Source organism: Leptopilina heterotoma, unplaced genomic scaffold (assembly GCF_015476425.1).
Source record: "Leptopilina heterotoma isolate Lh14 unplaced genomic scaffold, ASM1547642v1 Lhet_27, whole genome shotgun sequence".
Taxonomy (NCBI): Eukaryota; Metazoa; Arthropoda; class Insecta; order Hymenoptera; family Figitidae; genus Leptopilina; species Leptopilina heterotoma.
This window is the reverse complement of record NW_025110978.1, coordinates 1,424,853-1,444,396: the sequence shown is the minus strand read 5'-3', so window position 1 is coordinate 1,444,396 and position 19,544 is coordinate 1,424,853. Positions and strand designations below refer to the sequence as shown.

General features: G+C 22.9%; 2 protein-coding genes and 1 long non-coding RNA gene across 4 annotated transcripts in view; 1 reads left to right on the top strand and 2 right to left on the bottom strand.

The window, feature by feature from the left end:
- The window catches only part of LOC122503756 (solute carrier organic anion transporter family member 3A1-like), a 58,555-nt gene extending 54,851 nt beyond the window's left edge, over positions 1 to 3,704 (bottom strand). The window contains exon 1 of the mRNA XM_043614430.1: positions 3,401 to 3,704. The gene's annotated coding sequence lies outside the window, so the exon portion shown is untranslated. The remainder of the gene's footprint in view (positions 1 to 3,400) is intronic.
- Positions 3,705 to 8,416: 4,712 nt separating this feature from the next.
- On the top strand, positions 8,417 to 18,353 carry LOC122503778 (troponin C, isoallergen Bla g 6.0301). Of its 2 annotated transcripts, none has more exons than XM_043614461.1 (6): positions 8,417 to 8,671; positions 11,121 to 11,151; positions 15,821 to 15,964; positions 16,044 to 16,163; positions 16,470 to 16,601; positions 18,225 to 18,353. In XM_043614461.1, exons 1-6 carry the CDS (start codon positions 8,669 to 8,671, stop codon positions 18,251 to 18,253), a joined length of 459 nt encoding a protein of 152 aa, XP_043470396.1. In that variant the 5' UTR covers positions 8,417 to 8,668; the 3' UTR covers positions 18,254 to 18,353. The 2 variants fall into 2 exon arrangements, with proteins under 2 accessions (XP_043470396.1, XP_043470395.1); XM_043614460.1 differs by having other exon boundaries at positions 8,419 to 8,692.
- LOC122503779 lies at positions 11,416 to 16,483 on the bottom strand. The gene is made up of 3 exons (XR_006301782.1): positions 16,346 to 16,483; positions 14,685 to 14,846; positions 11,416 to 12,563 (listed from the first exon to the last, which is right to left on the bottom strand). It is a non-coding gene; the product is annotated as an uncharacterized LOC122503779 (long non-coding RNA).
- Positions 18,354 to 19,544: the final 1,191 nt, after the last annotated feature.

Sequence of the window (19,544 nt, the reverse complement as noted above, 5' to 3'; positions counted from 1 at the left end):
AATTTAAATCGAAATAATATTTTTACAACAACTTCATATAGGTAGAAAGAAAAGAAAAAATAAAAAGTTCTCATAATACTTCCAAAGACAATTAAAAAGAAAAATGAACTGAAAATAGTTTCGAGAAATATATTTTTATAATAAAAATTCTAAAGGGATTTTTTTATAGTTTATATCTGTCATTTATTATAAATAATACCAATAAAAAAATTTTTATTCACTACCATTCTCCTAATAATGAAAACAATAATAATATTGATATTTACTACCACTCCCCCAATAATAAAAATAATTAGTAATAATAATAATATAAATAATAATAGTAACAATAACAGGGTTGACACAAAATTAATTTGAGAATTTTCAAATTTGTTTACAATTCAATTTTAAGAAATTTCGATTATTCGGAAATGCTTCAATTTAAATATATATTAGAAAATAAAAAATTCAAATATTTAAAAAAAATTTTTAAAAAACTTTTTCAAAATAATTAATTCTATAGAGTTGTTAGTTAAAATTATGAAAAATTCAGATTTTCAATGATTTTAATTTGAAACCATTCAAAAATTCAATTATTTCTAAAAAAATCCACGCTATTCAATTATTATCTAATGTTTTAACTAAAATTCTTTTTTAGGTCAATTTTTATTATACAGAATTCTTTGAAAATTGAATTTTTTTAAATAAAAAAATAAATAATTTATTGAATAATTAAATATTTCTTATAATTGAATCCTCGCAAAGAATTTTATCAATAAATTTTTAAATAATTGAATTCTTTTGACGAATTTCAATAAAATTTTAAAGAATTTTTTAACATTTTTTTAAACATTTTTCGATGAATTCGATTAAAGTTATATTTCTTTATTTATTTAATAAATACAAAAATAAATAATTTTTTTAATAATTGAAAATTCCTTATAATTGAATTCTCATAAAGAATTTTATCAACAAATTTTTAAATAATCAAATTCTTTCGAAGAATTTTAATAATATTTTAAAGAATTTTTTTTTTAACATTTTAACATTCTTTAAACATTTTTCGAGGAATCAGATTAAAATTGTATTAAAAATAATTGAAATTCTGCGATGAGATTTATTATTTATGAAAATAATTGAATTCCTGAAAAGAATTTTATTGTTTATGAAAATAATTGAATCTCTGTAAAAAAATTTATTTTTATGAAAATAATTGAATTATTGTGAAAAAATTTATAAAAAATTTGTAAATAATTCAATTCCTGTGAAATTTTTATTATTTATGAAAATAGTTTAATGTTTGCGTAGAATTATATTAAATTTTTTTGAAATGAATAAATTCTTTAGGAAAATTGTATTAAAATAGTATTAAAATTTTTGAAAATAATTGAAATTTTGACAAGAATTTTATTCAAATTTTTGAAAATAATTGAATTGTGGCGAAGAATTTTATTATTTATAAAGAGAATTGAAATTTTGACTAGAATTTTTTTTAAATCTTTAAACATAATTGAATTTTTGTGAAGAATTTTATTACTTTTGAAATTTTTTCCTGATTTCCCTGATTTGTGGCAACCCTGAATAATAACAAAAATTATAATTTTATATTCAACACCATTTCCCCAATAACAATAATAAATAAAAAAATAATATAAAAATATTAACAAAACAAATACTAATAATAATATAGAATCAAAATAATAAATAAAAAATAAATTATTTAAATTTAGAAATAATAATTTACCATTTTACGACGGAGTAAAAATTTTATAGAAATTTGTAAACATTGTAATAAATTCAATATGGAAAATAGAAGAAGATTGCCTAATTTTCCAAAACGAAAACAAAATTCTACTGCGACGTTTACTCTTCTCGAAAAAAAGAGAGAAGTGAAAAAAAAAGAAATTCAAGAATGAATTGAAATTATACCGTGAAGTGTTGTATATACTGTGTTTTAATTCAATTTTAATTAGTTTTGTTTTCTAAGGAAGGTTATTGCATCACGGCAAATCATAAAGCAGAAAATTCTCAGGGAAAATGGCAATTTTCCAACAATGCCTGATAGTATATGTAAGGCTGAAAAGAAACGGAAGAAGGTTTGTGACTCTTGAGAGAGAAAGATATATGGATGTTGAAGTCATATTTTATATAAAAGGAGCTTCACTTTCTTTTATAATTTTCAAAAGGCTCCGTGTGTAACACAAGATTCCCTTGACAGTGACTTGGTGTGTTGTCTTATTTCGACAAGTATACATTTACAAATCGATTTTTTTTTTTTGCGGAAAAATTTGAGACCCGAAAGGAGTGAACGACATCCTTGATACACGATACATGAAAGCCTTGGACAATCCAGAAATTATTCTAAATCCCTGGGTTTTAAAATACACGTTTGGAAGAATCCCTGAAGTTCTCATTTTACGCTAAATTAGGAAAAATGAAACAAAAGAACGGAAATGAGAAATAAAGTCGTTTCTTCCTTAATTGTAAACACTCCTCTCGTATTCTTATCTTAGGTATACAAAAATTACATACCGTTTATTAATGAAACGAAAACGAAGATATTTTTTTAATGCACTTTATTGTGTATATGAAAAAAAATAATTCTGAAGAGGAATTTCATAAACTTTGATTTATATTTAAATTGCTTAAATTAGTAAATAGTGTAACAAACAATATAAATTAAGGTCAATTTTATAGAACAATTAACTAGATCAATATTTTTAAAACAATAGCAGCTGTTATAATGTCAATTACATTAATTCAAACGATTCCAAACAATAAAAGAATTGTTGTTCATAACCTCATTTTTTTTTAATTTGAGAAAACGTTTTTTTTATTTACCAAGATTGCTGATACCGGATTTATAAAAAGCAAAGGTTATCAAAAAAAAAACTTTGTCATTTAATATTTTATTTCATTCGAAATAATCAGATAAGAAATTGATAAGAGAAAAATGTAACAATTAAACATGAAACATAAGAACACTAGTAATTTAATTCAATTCCTAAATAATATATAAACAATGAAAAACGATTGTTTCACACAACAAAGGGGATTTTTTCCAAAGAATTATTTCAAAGATTTCAAAGTGTAACAAAAAAGCAATTCTGAATTATTTACATAATACCGATTTGAAACATGATCTAAATTCTAGTGCAATATTTCGAAATTTGACCGAATTTTCTCAAAATGTGATACAATATTCAGATTTGTGAAAATGAAACTAAATAAGGATGGAATAAAAGAAAAAAAACAAAAATTAGAGAAAGAGATTTCCAGAAGATTTTCACAAGTATTTTGAAATATTGAATTTCTACTTTAAGGGATTTTTTTCTGAGTTAATTTCTTTGGGAGAATTTTTTTTGGAGAAATTAAGTCTTTCGAGATGAAGGAATTTTATCTGTTGGAGAATAACACTCACCAAAGGACGCTGTTGCGAGGTACTCGAAACTCCTTTGTATCCAGGGTAGTGAAAAATCCTTTTATGATTAACACAATGGTTTTTTCGTGAACCAGAAAGCCCAATGACACTTTCACAAGCACCTTAACTGCACATTAAATTCAATTTTCCTCACACAATCGTCCTCACTGTCTTTATCACACGATTTTATCATGAAAAAAAAACGCGGAAATCACATGGGGGAGCAATCAAACATTAAGTCGCATTGAAGAACCAGCTGCTCCAGCTGGCAACTGTGTGTTTTTGACCGACGAACTGAAATGCGCGCATGCGGTTGCAAATCGAACGACACTAGCGCCATTTCCTTTCCCTTTAAATAAAAAGAGCGCGCTTTTTCAAAATTCAAAATTTCTTACTTACCGACCGAGTTTCCCTCCTTTTTGAATTTAAATTTAAAATCAACAACGCGGGTAATAGTAAATTATTAAAATTTATAATAATAATAATAATAATAATAATATAAAGTAATAATTAATTATAATTATAGGAAAAAGTTAGAAAATTACGAAATAAAATAAATAATAGAAGAATAGAAATAATAAAAATAGTTAAATAAATAAAAAAGTTAAAATAGTTAAAAATAAAATCAATTAAATTATTTAAATTAATATTATTAAATTAATTGATAATAATAGGGGAGAGTGGGGCAAAATGGGGTAGGCGGGTCAAATGGGGTACCTCTGTTTTTCCATGATAGGTACTTTTAATTTTTTTAACCTCGACATATATCATTCATGTTGATAAGAAACTGTTATTAATTATGAAGACACCCGAAAGAAAATTTTTTTTTGAAAGTTATACAACTTTTAAGTTTTAAGCAAAAAAAATATGAATTTTTTTCAAAATTAAAGTGCTTACCAAACTTTTTGGGTTAATGCATTTAATTTGGCAAGTGTGGGATCTTTTTCAGTACTTATTCTAGAGTAATTTCCAGTAGAATAGATTGTTTCATTGTTTACAATAACTTGTAAACATTGCATTTTGTTTTAATATGCAGTGTGGGGCAGAATGGGGTACCTAAGTGTGGGGCATGCCGGAAGCTACGCCGTTCCATTAAAACTATTTAAAAACATTATATTATGCATATTTAAAGGTTTCCTGCAAAAGAATCGATATTTTTGCTTCGAGGCATTTATACTATCGATGTTTCATTATCGATATATCGATATTTTGCAAAAATCCATGTTTTTTTGTTAAATTCTAATAAATATTACTTGTTTTTTCATAGTAATAAAATATCCTACTTTTTGTTCATATTTATAATCTCATACAACAAGAATTTAATGAATTTTGAAAAAATATTCAATGTTTTGTACAGTTATTTGATGCCACCCCATTTTGCCCCACGGGTTAGGCAAAATGGGATTTTAGCACTTTCTTAGAAAATACGATATAAGTTCTTTCAAAAATTTTTTTCTCCGCTATTGTCATAATTTCCTCAAAGCCAAGTGTACAAAGAAGAATTCTGAAGTTTAGCTGAATCGATTTATTCGTTTGGTTCTCTGTAAACAGCCAATTTCAAAAAGGTACCCCATTTTGCCCCACTCTCCCCTACTTTGAAATTCATTTCAACAAATTTTGAATATTGAATAGAAAAAGATTTCTAGTATTTTCTTGTATAAAAGAAGATAAAAATAAAATAATATAACTGATTTCAAAAAAGAAGAAACTGCGATGATTGAATAATTTTTTTATTTCTTGATAATTTCAAAGATATCAAATTATGTGTATAAATATTTTCGTTTTTTAGTATTTGGCACCGATTCACTTATACTAAAAACTCCTATACCTATTTCTATTTCGTTATTTTTACAATTCTACTCTTCTTTCATTTCTCCTTTCTCATTATATTCCCCTTCGGAAAATTTTTTTTCCAATTTTTTTTTTTGGATCGATTTTTTTTTCTTTTGCCCTTTCTTCAAACAAAAAGTTTCCTATTGTTCTTATAAGTAGAGACATTTCACTATTCCCCCATTTTTGGCACCCTCACACTTATTTTTCCACTTGTCAGGATTTTCTGCGCTTTTCCTTTTGTTTCTTTGTCCATTTCTTTACCTTGGATATAATCTATTTTTATCGTCATTATTTATTTAATAATATTATTATTTCTCATATCTGTAGTTTCCCCCTTTTTTTATTGCTGGTGCAAAAATTAGAAAAATCTTATATTAATTGATTGAATGTATTATAGGACTTTTAATTATTGATTCATTAAGTAATTAACGAACTGATTTTGTTGTGTAAATAAAAAATTAAATGAATTAATTATGTTTTTCTATTTTTTGTTTATGAATTTTAAATCACATTTTTTCGTCGTAATAATTAATGTAAATGAAATTAATTAATAAAATTTATTTATTTGTTTATTAACTAGTTTATTAATTAATTGGTTAACTAATTTTTTTATTAATCAAAAATTGAATTAATTAACTGAATAAATTTTTTGTTAATATTTATGAAATTCTTTTCTTTTCTTGTAATAATTAAAAATTACTGTAAACAAAATTATTTAACGTAACATTTATTTACTTCTGTAGTATTTAATCTACTAATTAATTAAACAAATATTTTTCTTGTATTAATTAAAAATTGAAATATTTAACTTTATTTTCCCAGTTTCTTTATTAATTTACGAATTAGGAAATAGGTATAATTATTTTTCTTATAATAATTAAAAATTACCGTAAACAAAATTTATTAATAGCATTTATTTATTTGCTTATTAATTATTTCGCTAATTAATTAAATGACAAATTTTTTTTACAATTCAAAATTTAATTAAATAACTGCATTTTGCTATTTTTCTTTACACAAATTTACGAATTATGAAATAGTTATTTTTCATACAAGAAAAAAAATTAACAGAATTTAATTATTTGTTTATTAAGTTTACTAAATAACTATTTTTCTTGTTAATCAAAAATAATTGTACTAATTAACTGCATTTTTCTATTTTTTTTTTTTGTTTTCATATTTACGAATAATGAAATAATTATTATTATTTTTCTTACAATAATTATTAATTAACGAAAATAAAATTAGGTAATTAATATAATTTATTTATTTGTTTACAAATTAGTTCACTAAGTAAATATCTATTTTTCTAGTAGTAATCAAAAATTAAATTAATTAATTGCATTTTTCCATTTTTTTGCTTTTTATTATGAAAACATTATTTTTCTTGTAGGATTAAATACCATCGTCATCAAAATGAATAAACAGCAGTTACAAATATTTTCATTAACCCACTTTTTAATTAATATAAAAGAAAATAAATTAATTGCGTTCACCTCTTTTCCATTTATTAATTTATTCCTTTATATGACAATGAAAAATAAAATTGAAATAATGTGAATTAATATAATTTTAATTAATATAATATTGATTTCTTTTTCATAATTAAAAAGGATTATATTTCACATAAATATTCTATTTTTCATTATAATTGTTTAATTTTTAATTATTACACAAGAAAATAAAGTAATTGCATTTATTTATTTTTTACTTTTTATTTAATTTATTTATTTGCAACAATGAAAAATAAAAATTAAAGAAATTCAATTAATATAATTAGGAGTAGAATTTTAGTTTCCGGAGTTTGAAAATAATATCTATTAATACTAATTATAATAAATAATTAAACAAATAATTTTTCATCTAAATAAAATAATAATTAATAAATATATTTATTAATATTAACAGCAATTAGTTAAAATAATTCTATTAATACCTAAATATTAATTTATTTATTATTTCGAATTAAAGATAAATAATAATATTAATTTTTAAATTATTATTGGTTGATGAGTACTGTCAAATAAATATTTACTTGAAGCAAATAAAGTTCATTTGATTTACATAAACTACGCGCAAAAAATTAAGTATTTAACATGAATAACAATTAATTGATTAAAAAATTAAAGCAAAAAAAAAAAAAAAATTTGTCGATATATTTTATACAAACAAAAAATATTTGCCACAAGTAAAAATTCTTTGCTGTATTATTTTAAATAAATATTGCATTTACAGTAATTATTAGAAAAAGTGATTATTTGGTGGATGATAGAAATATTTGTCAATGCAACTAAAAAGGAATTTACAAGTAATTAAGTTAATTAAATAAGTTAATAATTAAGTTAATAATTATTAATGATAATAACCAATTCAGTTAAAAACTAATTAACTAGTTAATTATTATCATTTTTAATTGGAGAATTCTTATTCTTCCATCAATAATATTAATTAAACTAATTAAGTATTAATTACTAATTTAATTATTAAATACTATTTGTTAATAAAAAATTAAGTTAGAAAGTAATGAATTAGCTTATTATTATCATTATTAATTACTAAATCCTTATTTTTTCATCGATACCTAATATAAATTAAGACAATCAATTATTTATACATCGATAATATTAATTGATAGTTAAAATTCATTAATTATTAATTACTGAATTAATTAGCTGATTATTATCATTTTTAATTGCAGAATCCTTTTTTGTTCCATCGATAATATTAATTATAGCTAATTAATTTATTAATTACTAATGTTAATAATTAATAAACTTAAAAACTAATTAACTAGCTAATTAATTATTATAATTGCTAATTAATTATGAATGGCCAAATCCTTATTTTTCCATCGCTATAATTAATTAAGCGCCAAAAATTACGATCAATTTAAAAGCTCCAATCAATTGAAATTACGTTCGAAGCTTTTTGGGAAATTTGAACGATAAATCCCCCTAAGATAATGAATTTTTATACCTTTTGGTAAAATAGTTAAGCTTTCGAGCTTGCAAGTTCCAAGAATAGCGCAAGCGCAAAAAGCTTACGACTGTTGTTGTTTCCAAGGAGCTTTCGGACGATTGGCTGTAACATACAGCCAATGGGGAACTTTTGGATGTTGAATTTAAACTTTTTCCGGTTTCGAGGGATTCAAGGGGCCACGGGGGCAACTACGCAACCGCTATAACAGTCGTTTGAATATTACCACCGTTTCTACCAACAACTCGCGACAGTTTAAGGAATAAGCTCCAACTCTCAGTAACACTCTGGATAAAAAATTTTATTTGTGAAGAGTTTCATTTTTTTTCGAAAAAAAAAGAAAAAAGTTTCGTTCTCATTTTTGCTCAAGTGAATTAAATTTTGTTTTCAAATTTTTATTTTTTCTCTTGTATATATATATATTTTTTTTTTTGAAGTTAAAACCACTTAATCAACACGATGGTATGTTCTATTGATGATATTGTAAGTCGTCGCCCTGGTAAAAAAATTCCTTATTAAGTTTTTTATTTTTCTTTATTTATCTCTCTTCTATTTTCTCTATCTTACTCACATTCACAAACACTTTTCTCTTGAGAAAATTCTTTTATTGTAATCAATTGCAAGACCATATTATTTTCGATAAAAAAGTATTAACAATTTTTGCTTCTTATTATTGTGAAAAATTTAGAATTTAATTTTTTAATTTCATTTAATTCTAAAAAATCTAGAATTTCTATTTTTTTAAATTGTTAAATTTCTTAAATATTAATTGTTAATTAATAAACTGTTTTTTTTATAAAAATAAATTTGTTTAAATTGAAGTTAGAATAAGAAACTTTTAATTGAATTTAAAAATATTATTTAATTTACAAAAAGGAAGTGTAATTTGGTAAAGAAATAAATAAACTGTAAATCGAAGTTGAAAACAATTTTAAATTGAATTAAAAAGAATTTTTTTAAATCGAATTTAAAAAACACTTTTTTTAAAATTGAATCTATTGTTTAATTTTGTAACAATTACATTATTTTCTTTTAATTATTTTTTAAAATTCAATAATTTGAAGTAATTTAAATTGTCTTTTTTTTAATAATTAAAATAAGGATTTATGGTCTGTTTTTGATTAAAATAAAAAATTTTCTATTTGCATATCTGTTAGCATTTATATTGTGACTATACTTTCAATTATTCTATCTTGTGCATTAAAAATAAGCTTTAATTTTTAACTAGTACTGAAAAAAATTAATACTTTTTCTATCTTCTACTTTTTTGTAAAATTTCTCATAATTTCTTTTAATGCTCTGCTAATAAAATAATTTGTTTATAAATTCTCTATTTGTATAAATATAATTTTTTATCTACAAATATATTTCAGTTTATTAAAAAAATGGCAAAATTACAAATATTTATTGAGTTTATTTAATTTAATTAATTATTTTATAATAAAAAGGCCTAAATGCTAAATAAAATTAATAAATAACAGTATTTAGACCTTTTTGTTACGAAATAATTGAAACATGATTTTAAGGAAAAGCAAATATTAATTAAACTAAATTTTAATAAAAAGAAAATATTAATTTTAATAAATTTTAATAAAAAAATTCAAAGTTAATTTAATTATATTTTTATTTTTGCATTTTGTTGCAAATATTAAAAAAAATGAAAAAAAATTATAAAAACTTCTCACATACAGTACACTAAATACAACAAAGACCTCAATGTTAGTTCAAAAAAATATGTAATAATTTTTTGTAGTTATAAAAAAAATTGCCTATTCCTAATATTCTATCTCTTTTTCTACTGTTTCCTCTCTTTTTCCTTCTAAACGCCTGATTATTGTTCTTCTACTCTGCATTTTATACTCTCCTCGTGAAAATTTTTGCATCTTGATTTCTTTTTTCTTTAACAAAAAAAAAATACTTTTAATTCAGAAAATTTTAATTTGAACAGAACAATTATACATTGGAAAATTAAATTACTAAAAGAATAGTAAATGTGTACAAAAATAAAAGGAAAAAAAATGTTTAAAACAGAAATTCAATTTTTAAATTTTTAAATTTGGATATCAAGAAATAATTAATTTCTATAAAAAAATATAATATAAAAATAATTATTTCAATTTTTTTTTTTGATTTTTTAATAGAAAAATATCTAATAGTCTCAAGAAAATAATTTTAATAAGAAATAAATTTATATTATTTACTTATTAATGATTTGAACAATTTTCTTTTTCTTTAAATTCGAGAAACAATTCATTTAACTTAAATTGAAAAAAAAGTAGAAAAAATTTTCTAAACAATTGAAAATTTTCTTTTTGACATCAGAATGATAATTAAAATATTAAAAATAATTGTTATTGATTTCTCGCATGAATAGCTGGCATGAGAACTTTTGCGCTTTTGCAAACGTAATTATGAAAAAAAATTTTACTTTCAAAATTTCAATTAAAAAAAATATCGATTAAAAAAAATTTCATATTAAAAAACAAATGGAAAAAAAAAATTTTGAAAAATTGAAAAATTTTTAATTTTTTCCCATTAAAATAATTTAAATGAATCTGAAAAATTCTATTTGTTCAAAACTTTATTTAAATCAAAGTAAAAATATTTTTATTTTATAGATTAAATTAAATTTAATAAGAACTTTAATTTTATTTAATGAAATTTAATAAGAACTTTAAATTAATTTAATGAAATTTAATAAGAACTTTAAATTTATTTACTTAAATTTAATAAGAAGTTTAAATTTATTTACTTAAATATAACAAGAGCATTAAGTTCAATTTTAAAGAAATTCTAAATTTAATCACTAAATATAGCATTAATGCATTGTTTTTAAAATTATTTTTGCCGCATCTTTTGTTCGTTTACAAGAGCAAGAAATAATCGTACATTTCTTCGTATTTGTTTATAGGCTGACGAGCTCCCGCCAGAGCAGATTGCTGGTATGTATATAGCAAAAAAAAAAAAAAAATAGAATTCTATAATCTATTGACTGAAAGTCGATAAAAATTGAATTCACCGAATTACGTCAGTTTCAAATCGATACAAAAAGCAGACTTCCTCTTATAAATTCTTATCCCACGAAATACAATTCACCCTCCAAACAGTCTTGGTAATAAAATTCAAACAATTTTCTCCTGCAAATATAATTAAGTTTTCGAATTATGAAATTTAAAAATCATTAGCGAATAAATATTATTTCCTATTTAACAATATTTATTCTAATATTTATTTAATAGAAAAAAATTTATTGAAATGATTTAAATAATTATCTAAATATTATGACGATGATTATTTCATTCTTATGGAGAAAGCTATTATTATCTCTTCCGACCCTAAATTTAGTTTGTAAATTTATATTTTCCTGAGTCGTAGGTTTTTTTACGCTTCATTTTATTTCTTTTTATTTTTACATGAGTCATTGACAGGCTCTGGTTTGATTTTTAAATAATATGTTTACATTTTAACAAAACCTACATTTTAGCAAAAACGTTTCATCTTCTGGTGAAAGCTATTTGTCCACGATTCATTTTCCATGTTCAAAATCGTGAATCAAAATGATGGAAGCATATGTTATTCAACCGAGCTTTTTTTTTAAATTTTCTATTAATAAATGCAATTTTTTCACTCATATATCAAATTTCGCTATTTTTTCAAGTTTCTGCAGAAGGCGAAAAAATAAATAGTAAGCAAAATTCTTTTCTATTTATTGTTAATAGTTTGACGAAAAAAAAGTTTTGCATTAAAATAAAAATACACTTTTTCAGTGTAATTTTCTAAAATTGTATTTTTCAATTTTTAATATCCGTTGGAACTGTCCTTCGATGTGTGGACAAAAATTTTCATGGAGTGTTCCAAAATAAACACAGACCACCCGCCCTGGACTTTCTCATATTATTAGAAATCTAGATTTTATATACGTTCTCGTCGGTTGTTTTAGAGACGCGAGTAAATTTTGAAAATGATTGTTTCCGTTGAAAATGTTCAACAATATGTTCTTTATCGTTACAATATTGTTACTGGTATTATTATTATTATTATTATCCAATTGTGAAAAACGACTTACCTCGTTTATTCTCGATCGAACTAAATTTAGTTCTTCTCAATTTGACTAGATGTTTTGTTCGTCTCTCTTTGTCTCTCATTTCAAACCAAAACGTCATAGGCAAACCTCATTTACACGTTCCGGAAGGTGGCCCGGGGTCTGTAACTATCTTTAGTCCTTCTTTTAAACCAAAATTGCTCCCTTCACTCATCATTCGACTAGAAGTAATCCAAAAAGAAGATATTCCCCTCGTTTTCTTTTTTTTTCTTTACTTCAAATATTCCCCTCGTTAATCCGCAGCAGTAGTGCCTAAAATAAAAAGGAGATGTAAATAATTAGGAAATTTAAAATAAAACACGATTTGAGAACTGGAGTTTAAAATTACTGTTTTTAAATTACTAAAAATATAATAAATTTTATAAAAAGTAATTAAAAAAATAATGTAAAAAAATGTAAAAAAAATATTATAAAAAAAATGTTTGAAAAATTAAGTAAGGGAAAATGTAAAAAAAAGTAATGTAAAAAGTAATGTAAATGTAAAAATAGTATTAAAAATAATTAAAAAGAATAGAAAATGATTCTATTAGATACAAATATAAATTATGGAGCTATTTATTTTTTAGTGGTTGATGTTTTGTTTTAAAAATGAGAATGTAAAAATGAATTATTTGAAATGAAGATATTCAAAATAAAATATTTTGCAATAAAATTAATTTGTTACTTGTAAGAAGTATTCAGATATGATTCTAAATTTTGATAAGATGTGACGGAGAAACATGGATTTCCGGAAGATTTCTCCTACTTAGACTAGTTTTTAATCAAATTATTTACAATTTGTCGTCTATTCTGGCTGTATTCCAAAAACAACTCTTAAGCAAAAGTGCAAAAAACAGGCTTATAAAACTTTTTTCCAAAAAAATTTCCTTCAAATTAAAATTTATTCTCATATTTCTATGAATGCTTATTGTCATTTTTAATATATTTATGGTATACATATTTAGAATATTCATTTCAATATTTAATTCAGTATTCATTGAAATTTAATGAAAATTTATGATTTATTAAAAGATATAATTCTTCGAAATATAATCCTTCAAAAATACAATTTATTATATTTCAAAGTAAGTTTTAAAAGTACCTTATAAAATTAAATACTTTCAAATATAAATTTTGTTTCAATTAAATTTGACAAAACTTTAAATTGTTTCAATTTTTTAAATTATTTTCGGATATTCAATTATCTTCAAAAAAAATATATATTAATTACAATTTTACAAAAATCTAATTTTTTTTACAATTTCTACAATAAATTATTCCAAAATTCAGTCATTTTGTTAAACAAATATTTATAAACTTATTAATTGTTCTAATGGAAATTTTAAATTAAAACCTTTTGAAATTTAATTATTTCTAAGAATTGCAACTGCAATTTTTTCGAAAGTCAATTATTTCTTAGAATTTTTTAAGAAATGTATTTAAAACTTACTGGATAATCATATATTTATTTGAATAATTCGTCAACATTTTTTAAATATTATTTTATTTTTACGATGATTAAAATGTTAAAAAGATTTATATTTGAGAAACTTTTAAAATTTAATTATTTATTAAAATTTCTGTCAAAACGGTTAATATTCGATTATTATTTTAAATTTCAACGGAAATTCTTTTTAAATCAATTCTAATTAGAATTTAACGATAATGCAATTATTTAAATACAAAAATTTATGTAAAATATAATTCTTTTCCAAATTTTTAGTTACAATTCTTCAAAACATACAATAATATTTAAAATTTATTTTAATAAAATTGGAGAAAATTTCCTTTTTTTTAATTTTAAAAAATTGTAATTACGATTTTTTAAGAACCTCCTTTTTTCAGAATTTCTAAATATAATTAATTTTTGTTTAATAAATATTTGAATACTTATTGTTATTTGGTTGTTCACCAGGAATTAAAATTTTGAAATTTAATTATTTATTAAAATTAGAACTGCAATTCTTTCAATTTTGGAAATATTTTCTAAAATTTTAACTGAAATTCTTTTTCAAATTAGTTCTTATCACAAATTTGTACGTGAATTCAATTATTTAAATACAAAAATAAGTGACAAAATAATTGATTATGTATTTCTAAAAATTGCAACTGTAACTCTACTTATGGATTTTTTTTAATTTGAGAAAGAATATTATTTGTTTTTTTTTTAATTTAATAAAATTCAATTTTAATTAAATTAAATTAAATGAAAATAAAAATTGAAATTAAATTAAATTGTTTCGCAATATTACTTTCAATATTTAAAGAAAAGCTTTCAAAAATAAATTACACAAAAAAAGAAACTTCTTTTTCAATAACTCCTGATAATTATTTAGCTGGATCTGAATAATTAAAAATTTTCTTAAATAATGACTAATAAAACATTTTTCTTACAAGTTAAACGTTAGAGTTTCGATTTCTTCCTCCGGACTTTGATTTCGAAATTCGTTTATTCGTTTGCAAATCATTTCTCTCAATATATTGCTCATTTTTTCCATCAGAATTGCGAATCCCACCAAAAATTCAATGAGTCATTTCAATCATTATTTTGCCCATCTGGAAAATAAGTTTTTGAAATAAAAATTAACGAATTTAAACATTTTTATTATCAAAAATCTCAATTTTAATCAATTTCTTTCGTAATATGTCTATTAATTATTTTTGGGCAGTCTTTCTATAACTAAATAATATTAAATATATAATTAAATATTTAGTATCTAATAGTAATTTAATTAATTGTAACTTAATTAAATATTTAATTTAAAGATTTAATTTCAATTTTTCTTTAAATATCTATTTAATTAAGTTACTTAAAATTATTATTTAAATCAATAAAGTGAAATTAAAAAAAAATTTACATTATTATTAAGATATAAAATTGAAAATTCCTTTGATTTATTTTCTGAGTGTTAAAGATATTTATCAAATTGCAAAATTCCATCATGACAAAAATTGGTTTTACACGCGAGAAAATAAACACACAACTTGAAATTTATTGGTCACTATAAGATTTAATCGTGTAATGAATGTTTATAAGGGAGATCTCGTAAAGCATATAGAAGAAATCAAGAGGATTTCTAGAGCACAAGTTCTAGAGAGAAGTTGAAAATTCTTCTTCTTTTTTTTTCCTCACTGAATTAACGTTAGATCGGTCGTGGGTGATAAATAAACCGTCTAACCGGTAAAGAACGATGTTGCAGCGAGCCAAATAAGTTTCGGGCCAGAATCGCAAGGGGAATGGAAGGAAGGGCATTAACATCGGATCTAAATTCGAACACATTGGCGTCAGCGTACGCTTGATGATTTCTACACTCGGAAAACCAAATTTAACATTCCCTTATAGACTTTCATTTCATTTTATTTTCAATTATTAAATTATTATCCACACGAAGCTTACTGTAATAATCAGAAGGTTCATAACTTATAATATTTTCGAGAGTGAAAAATAGGGGAAAATAGAAAAAAAATAGTAAAATATAACAAGAAATAAAAAGTTACAGGATGTTTAAAAATATTTTCTTGATTTACAGTCTTGCGCAAAGCTTTCGACAGTTTTGACAGGGAAAAGAGTGGAAGTATTCCTACTGACATGGTAGCAGATATTCTTCGACTTATGGGTCAACCTTTCAACAAAAAAATCCTCGACGAACTTATCGATGAAGTTGATGCCGACAGTAAGAGAAATAGAGAATATTTTTGAATTTTCTATTTGAAACGAGGGGAGTAATAAATGTTTTTTTTTTTTTTTTACAGAATCTGGAAGATTAGAATTTGAGGAATTTGTGACTCTCGCCGCAAAATTCATTGTTGAAGAAGATGCCGAGGCTTTGGAAAAAGAATTACGAGAAGCTTTCAGACTCTACGACAAAGAAGGTACATATTGTAACCTAATAATTAATTATCTCAAATTTTCGAATTTAACAAAAATTAAATAAAATTTCAAAGAAATGAAAATAACACAAAAATGAAATAAAATTAAAAAGAATTGATATAAAATTGAACGAAAATGAAATAAAATTTTTAAAAATGTATAATTTCTTTGTAAAAATATTCACCATTTAGTAATAATTTTCATTGTGAAAACTCTTCTTGAAATGTCCGTTTCTTCTTTAAAAATACTCTTTTTCTATTTATTCTTTTTGAAATAATTATCCATTTCTTTGGGAATTTTTTTTTTAGGCAATGGATATATTCCAACGACATGCTTGCGCGAAATCCTCAGAGAATTAGACGATCAATTAACTGACGAAGAACTTGACATCATGATTGAAGAAATCGACTCCGATGGCTCCGGCACAGTTGACTTTGATGGTGAGCTAAAAAATTTACAAAAATTACTTTCAGTCAAATACAACAAACAAAAAAATCATTCCTCTTAAAAAGAGTTTTCCAAAAAAAAAAAAGAAAATCAAAGTATCAATTTGCATATTTTGCAAATTTCAACTTTCGTACTTTCAAATTTCATTTCCTCTTTTTGAGTAAAAAAATTTCTAAATTTTCATTTCCTACTATTTAAAAAATATTAATTTTACTTATTATAGTAATTTTATAATTTTATTTCAGTAATTTTATATTTTTATTTTAGTAATTTTATAATTTTATTTATTATAATAATTATAATAATAAAAATTAAAAAATTTGACTTGAAATTCAAAGAGAGAATTTGCTTGGATTTGAATACTATATAAAGTAGATTTTGGTCTTTTTCGAAGTTTGATCAGCAAGAGAAGGAGCACTTAGATCTCAGAGAGAAACACGTTTATTTATACATGTGCCATAATTTGGAGCGATCTCGTTTCCGCGCGCTACTTTAACTCGGGGGCGTAAGGAATCGTCGTGATTTATCATAACAGTTTTGCAATACACATACTAAATTTCCCGAAGCGATTGGAACCGATATTTCGCGAAAAGACCGAATCATAAAGTTGCTTTTAAAACCAATATCAACAAAATAATAACGCAAATTCTCAATTTTATTCAAAGAAAAGAGAAATAAAAAATCTACTTATTAGCAGAGTCAAATAATCACTACTACCAATTTTATTCAGTACTGATAAAAAAAACAAAACCGAATTGGAAATTCAAGTCACAATTAAGTAAATTTAAAATTGATTTTAATTAACTCTTGAGATTATTACTTTGAATTGATTGCTGACTTTCAAATTTACCATTTTTTAATTTTTCGTAATTTTCAACTAAAACATCCAACTAAAATTATAAAATTAATTAGTAAAATTGACATTAATGAGGGACTTTTTGACAAAATATTACCCACTTGTGGAAAATTAATGATTTATGTTAATCGTGAAAACTCATTAAAGCAATAAAATTCAATATGATTTTCAATTAAAATGAAAATGAGTTTAAAATAGTTTGCGAGACATTTAATTTAATTGGCCATTAAACTTAGGGCAATCGTAGAAATGTTGTGCGATCAGTTTTTGGCGAGAATTTTCTGGCTTACTTACAGAATTCACTGTATAAAATGTGTCAGATCATCAATCATAAACGAGGAGCTTAGGTTGAACAGAAAATTTTCCAACGCGCAACGAAGCGTAAAATTTGTGTAAATAATACTTCCACTCATGTTGGATGAAATTTTACACGAGAGTAGAAAAAAAGAAGAAGAAGAAGAAGAAGAAGACGAAACACTTCTCATTTTCCAAAAGTTCAGTATCAAGGACTTGGCATTCATCAAACTTCTTCCTACTTTTCTCAAAACATATACACGTATAATCCACCCACAGCGACAAGCTCTCTGAAAGAACATGACATTTATGATTTATTACCTGCATTTGCGATTTCTATCATCGTGAATGCAAAATGCGTCAGGAAATAATATTTCCTTTTTTCTATTCTATATATGTTTGTTAAAAAAAATTTCACTTACTCAATTTTTCGAAGTAATATTGAATTTTTTTTTTCATCTTCCAGAATTCATGGAGATGATGACTGGAGAATAAAAACAATTGCAGAGGGAGATGAAAATTGTCCAAATTGGTGAGGCAGTCATCAGTCATCATTTTACTTTTTACTATTTTCAACAATTCGATGAAATTGTCTGAAAAAAAACACACCAGAAAAAAAGTAATGTAAGTCAGATGGAAGGAAAAAAAATAACATCTTTTTAAAATATTGTCCAAAGATGATAAAGCGACTCTCTCTGGACTCTATAATTCGACAATCAAACTTTGGCTCCATTTTCTAATAAAATATAATTTCTACTATACATAAGTCACACTACACTCCGTTCTTACAAGAGCCTATTTAATTTTCCATGGTCAGTATTTATTGTTATTAATAAAATTCGCTAGAAAAAAACTTATCGTCTTATTCTTCACCAAATAAAAAACCAAATAATTATCGAAAGAAAACAATTTAATAACAGTTAAATAAAAATAAAAATCCAAAAAGAAAAGAAAACTTAAAACTGAAATAAAAAAGTGAAAACTAAATCAAAGAGGATTTAGTTGAATAAGACTTCCACTCTCCTAAATCTTGATTTATTTAACATTTAATAATTACAATCACAATTAATTTGAGAGTCCTCCGTAATTGACAATAGTCACAAACATAACAGAGTTTTATCGGTATTAATAGAGATATCGATAAAAAAATAGAGCCGCTAGCATTAGACTAGTTTTTTTTTTTATTTTATTTTTCGATCAAAAATTCTCGAGCGAAATCAATTTTTGTGCTCTGGCAATTCTTTTTCGTACGAAGAAGCGTTTGACTTGGTCATGGGCACTCGATATAAGAGTGTTTATTTAATATAATAATATCGCATAAACTTGGCATAGAATCAAAGGATTCACTTAAAAAAAAAAAAAAAAAAAAAAAAAAAAAAAAAAACTTAAGAGTACAATAGATCGTTATTTCAAGAAAATGAAATTTTTACTTAAATCTCTAACTCTCTAATCTTATGACTTAGATCTCTATTTAGATTTTACAATAAATTAAAGACTAGACTAGTAGTCTCTACGATATTTAATCGTAGAATTGGCAATTATTTATATTCTCTTCACTACATTTTGATCATTTATTATTTATATTTATAATATAGTATCTCAATATTTACGATCAGCAAGATAGAAATATTTAAAATCACTTTTAGCAAATTTCGAATATTTAACATCACAATTTGGCAATTTTAAATATTTAAAATTAACTCGTACATTTTAAATATATAAATCTAAAATTCTTTTCTTTTATTATTTTAAATTATCTAAAAATCACTTTTTGTATATATATTTT